The sequence below is a fragment of the Austrofundulus limnaeus genome, unplaced genomic scaffold (assembly GCF_001266775.1).
Source record: "Austrofundulus limnaeus strain Quisiro unplaced genomic scaffold, Austrofundulus_limnaeus-1.0 Scaffold6, whole genome shotgun sequence".
NCBI classification, from domain to species: domain Eukaryota; kingdom Metazoa; phylum Chordata; class Actinopteri; order Cyprinodontiformes; family Rivulidae; genus Austrofundulus; species Austrofundulus limnaeus.
The window spans coordinates 4,971,327-4,976,789 of record NW_013952408.1 but is presented as its reverse complement, the minus strand read 5'-3'; the positions used below and the strand labels follow the sequence as shown (position 1 = coordinate 4,976,789).

Here is a 5,463-nt window from a genome sequence, read left to right as displayed (position 1 = left end):
CACACACACACACACACACACACACACACACACACACACACACACACACACTGGTTTTGAGTATTGTGGGTTTCAGTGTCTGTGGTTTGAGGATGGTGCCAGAATTCTGCTTGCTGCTCTTCATCCCGAACCACAGCAGCCAATGCGCTATTTTTTACTTTTGTTTGTTTCCGAGAGATCATAAACTCAGGTTTGGGTCGTCAAATTTTTTTTTCTCTGCATGACTGTGTTTGTTTAGTATGGAGATCTTATTCAGCAGTCCTTCACTTCAAGTATTACCTTCATGTTTTTTTGGGTGTGAAAGAATATCGATAAGTACTGCTCTTTTTTTAATATTAGCTTCAAGTTTCCTATCAAAAATCTGCAAATATTTATTTTAAGAAGTGTGATAAGTGGAAGAATTTGCCAGCATGCAACTAAAATTATTTCTTTTAAATAAAAAAGGTCCTTTCTTCCTAACCTTTACAGCCTCCCCTCTATCCCTTTTTTGTCAGTTAAATTTGCCTGACTACACAAGTATTTACTCCCTTTTTGCTTGCCTGTTCCTTTTACTTTTCTATATTTATCTGCTTATCTGACATTAGCAAACATTGTGGCACTGTTTAACATTGTGGACCGGGTCACTCTGACATCGTGGAACGGGTCACTCTGACATGGTGGATCTGGTCACTCTGACATCTGCTGCAGCTTAACTAATGTCGTTAAACTTCATCCTGAAATGAAACACCCTGTGTCAGAAGAAGCGCAATCTACCTTTCTGGAAACAGCCCGAAGAGCAAACGTAAAGTAATCCACTGGTGGATGAGGTGTGGGGAATCTGTCAAAGTGACTCACTGCACTTAATAAAGCCAAATGATAGAAATAGTTCTGCATGCTTTACAGCACAGCTATGGAGACAAAATGTAAACAGATACAAAACAATTCATATTTATTAAATGGAGTAATGCTGTAAAGCCAAATAAGGGCAAATGAAACAGGCTGTTTCAGTGCAATGCAGTCTGGTCGTGAAAGTCTGCCAAACATTTCGCAAATACGTCATAGGCGCTAGGCGTTAGGCGCTATGCCACTGGAAAAAACAAGACTCAGCACAAATGTGTCTTAAAATGACATTTGAAGTGGCTTTGCTCTGTAGGATTTAATCAATAACTGAATGAGGCAGAAGGATGCTTTTTATTTCTTTCAGTGAAGGAAGATGGTCTCTTTTTCAATCATTTTTTCTTGTTGCATTCAGTAAAGTGAGTAAAAATATTTGAGCTAGTTAAGATAACAGTGTTCAAGTATTTTTCCAGGATGCAGACATGGGAGGGATTGAGGGAAATCAGAAAAAAAAAACAAGACATATTTTCAGTTTGAATAAAATTGTAGTTGTTTTTTTTAATCCGACATGCCTTTCCTACTAGGGAACTCAATCATTGTGTTGAGGAGAGCATGCATTTTTAGGTTTGATTAAATGTTGCACAAAATGCTTTGTGATAATTAGCTGCTGTTTTTCTATACTGTGTTGCATAATGCTTAATTATAGTAAGAGATAATGAGCTTATAAATGTTAATCAAATATTTCCTGTTCAGGATTTGATTAAATTACATTTGTTTGGAAATTCTAGTGGAATGAATAAGGAAAGACGTAAATAAATGAAGGTTGGAGGAGGAGATGGACAATTATAAGGCTGTTCAATAATTCAGCGTAGAACACCTGGCGTGTAAAAACAGCCTTTTTTATTAAAGCTATGTTACACCATATTTATTTGTGTTTCAGTCCTGTCACATTCGCTTAGAATCTATGATATAAAGAATACACCACACATTAGTTTACATTGAGTAACATCAGTATTTTAAGTTTGTATTTTCTCATTTGGGGAAACAATCATTTAATTTTCAACATTTTTTTTTAAAATAAGCCCTAATTAAGTTTTTCTTTTTTTACATAAATCCTGAAAGAAAGTAAAAAAAATGTTTTTAACAAATTAGACAATGTACAGTATATGCCATAAATGTCATGTTAATTTAGAAGAAAATGATCAGAAAGGTGGCCATCTGCAGTTTACTGATAAGCACATGGACAAGATGCAAGATTTTTTTTTTCAACAAAACTGAATCTTTCTTGGTTTTGATGGGAAAAATACCAAAGCTGCAGTTCATCACAACTGTGTTCTTTTTGTACAACATAGTTGTGGCAGCATCATGGTTTGGTCTCATTTGATTTAGGTCAATATGGCTCACGTTTGACTGAAAACCATCCTCTGAATTATACTAAGAAGCAATAACTTATGATTAAAAAACTGTTTTAAGGAACTGTTTTCAAAAGTTGTATGCTACACGTGAATCTACTGCAATAATAGTAACAGCTGAAGTTGACTTCTTTTACAAGGAGGAAGTTGTGGTACAATGTAGCATAGTAATATACAAATCATGCAAATTTATTGTTTTAGTTTCCACATCACCAAGTAAAGGTTTGACATATCTGAACTTATTAGTGCCAAAACCAGCTTTGCCTCTGCTGTTTCTATTTTATTTATTTTTATTCTTATTTTTTTCATTTGTCTAATGTTTTAGTCTTTGATGGTTTGACTTCCTCCCCATCCCAGGCTGCAGCTGACTATGCCAAGGCCCACCTGCCCGAGTCTCTGAAGCAGCACCTGCAGGCCTTTGAGAGGGAGAAGAGAGACGGCGCTGTCTCGTATGCCAGCATCCTCGAGCAGCGTGTCCTTGCCGTGGACCGCGAGATGCTGGACAAGCTCTCTGCCAACCACGACGAAGCAGGTTAGGAGTCGGGGGTGGGGGGTGGGGGGAGGAAGTAAACACGCTAACAGGAGCATTTGGAGAATGTAGATATTTAAGGTGAAGCTGAATGGGAGCTTTGTGAACTTCAAAATATAAAAGATGTCCATTATGAGGTTTTTCCACAATTTATTACACAAATCTTTTGAGTTCTTAATAAAGTCTAAAAGGTAAAAAAAGTGAAAACTATATACCTCAGTTCTTCTTCTTTTTTTCTTTTTCCAATAAACRTTTGTAACTCTTCACTTTATTCTTTTGTTATTTCAGCAAAGAGATAAAGTTTGAATGTGTCTTTGGGAGGAGTGAGGAGCAAGGGATTAGGGGGGCTCAGCTTGGCTTGGGAGTAAAAAAAAAAGGGGGACTTTCGGGAAAATGTTTGGTAATATTTCGTTAAAGTGCTGGTAAATTACTTATTTTCCATTTAGCAGCTTTACTTGTATGCTATTTATTTCCTATGTAAAGAAATCTACAATTTGATGCCAGAAACACACTCAAGGAAAGCTAAGATAGAAGAGAGTTTGCCAGCAAGTTGCATCATTTTTTATTACACTTTTATTGTTTAAGATCAGCAGATACAAAATCWTGCTGTATTGCAGGAGCAGTTTGTGTTGACTCAAGAGTCTGCAGCATTTCATTGGTGCACTTTTTTATTTTCAGTAGATGACAGATCTGGATTGCAAACAGGACAAACTMTGTTCCTTTGAAGTGTGCTGTTGTTAGAGCTGTAGAATGAGGTCAAACTGTCTCCTGCTCAAATAACCACAGGCTTGCCAGGACAACATCTCCTTGATTGTAGGACATGTCTCTCTGAAATTTTAATTACATGCATGCACTCTCATTCATCACAACTTATGATGGGATATTTTATCTTTGGCATAATATTCAATATCTTTTTTAAACTGTAAATCATGTCATAATCTGTAAATCTTATGTGAATTTCTTCATTATTAAAGTAAATGAAGTACATTTCTGTACAATTTCATTTTTAAGAAAATCCTTTAAATGTTCTGCTTAGGTACAACCTGCCTGGTGGCCCTGCTGTCGGACCGAGAGCTCACAGTGGCCAATGTCGGAGACTCCCGGGGGGTGTTGTGTGACAAAGACGGGAACGCTGTTGCACTCTCACATGACCACAAGCCGTATCAGCTCAAAGAACGCAAGAGGATCAAGCGGGCAGGTAAACGCTGAGATCAGCAGCACTGAAAGGCAGCCGCACCTTGCACCTGCACCACTTATCTTAGGTTTTTGGAGTGGTTTGGCTGCCATCTGTTGGTGAAATCTGGAACAGCACTCCCACCCCCCCCAAAAAAATACTGCTGCACCCTAATAGTTTGAGTGTTATTATATTCAGTCCGCTATTGCTTTATAGTATTATGCAATCCCAAAATAGGTATTTCTGTCCATATTTGCATGATCTGTTTTTGGTTTTTGTTTGTGATAGGAGAATTTGACCACTATAAAAACAGGGAAAAATCTGGATTCTTTGTTTGGTTAGTTCAAATGTTAAAAAAACTTAATGATTAATTGTTGTTGAACAAGTTTTCTATGCTTCAATAACAACAGATCGTGTCACTGTCATATGACCAGATGACCTGGTTAGATTTTTATTAAAGCCTTTTATATTGTTTCTTTTTACTTGTAGGAGGATTCATTAGTTTTAACGGGTCTTGGAGAGTTCAGGGAATCCTCGCCATGTCCCGTTCCCTGGGGGACTACCCACTGAAGAACCTCAACGTGGTCATCCCCGACCCCGACATAATGACCTTTGACCTGGACAAGCTGCAGCCAGAGTTCATGATCCTGGCATCCGAYGGCCTGTGGGACGCCTTCAGCAACGAGGAGGCGGTGCGGTTTGTGCGCGAGCGTCTGGACGAGCCTCACTTTGGCGCCAAGAGCATCGTCCTCCAGTCTTTCTACCGGGGCTGCCCCGACAACATCACAGTCATGGTGGTGAAGTTTAAAAGCGGGGCTGGGGGCAGCGGCAAGGCGTAGGTCTGGGTTGAGTACATAAACACTGAGGACTGTACTATAGATAAGTGCACACACATACACGCATATACACTCATACAAGTGTAAAAAAAATTGGACATTGATTGAGTGACCGATATTTAAAAAAAAAAGAAAAACTGCAAAAGAAAACTTGTAGATTTTTTTTCTCTTAACCAGCACGCWTCAGACTGTGATTACTGTACTACTGTTTAAACTACATGCAACTGACTGATACATCTAGTCTGAACACTTTTCATTTTTAGAGGAGGCTACAAGTTGTGCCTGCACAAGAAAAACTGTGCAATTACAGATAGGTGCTGAAAATGCAACTGCAAAAAATCACCACCTCAGCTTGCTGCATTTTTGATGATGCACTGAAAAAATGGACACTTTCAATAATTTGTACGGCTCCAGCAGATCTCTGATTAACTTGAAATGACCCTGTACCCCAAATCTTACCTTTCTGAGCATGAACCACTCACCCCGCCTGCATACTTGAGTGGCACCTGTCAAGTSTTGATACTGTAGTTCCAGCTGTCATTCAGCTTCAATTCCTCCTGGGTCTGATGGGATTTTAAACACAAGCTGTCACCGCGGTGGTAATTAGGAGTCAGTCAGAGAGAGTTACATCTTCTGCTGATCTTTATTTTACTTTTAGGTAACTTTTTTTTTTTAAAACAGTCTTCCAATATATAT

General features: G+C 38.5%; 1 protein-coding gene across 2 annotated transcripts in view; it reads left to right on the top strand.

The window, feature by feature from the left end:
* Window positions 1–5,450, top strand: part of ppm1la (protein phosphatase, Mg2+/Mn2+ dependent, 1La) — a 7,150-nt gene extending 1,700 nt beyond the window's left edge. For both annotated transcript variants that reach the window (XM_014031694.1, XM_014031684.1), the window contains 3 exons: window positions 2,586–2,760; window positions 3,794–3,955; window positions 4,421–5,450. In XM_014031694.1, the coding sequence (XP_013887148.1) occupies window positions 2,586–2,760; window positions 3,794–3,955; window positions 4,421–4,770 (687 nt within the window). In that variant the 3' untranslated portion in view covers window positions 4,771–5,450. The remainder of the gene's footprint in view (window positions 1–2,585; window positions 2,761–3,793; window positions 3,956–4,420) is intronic.
* The last annotated feature ends 13 nt before the right edge of the window (window positions 5,451–5,463 follow it).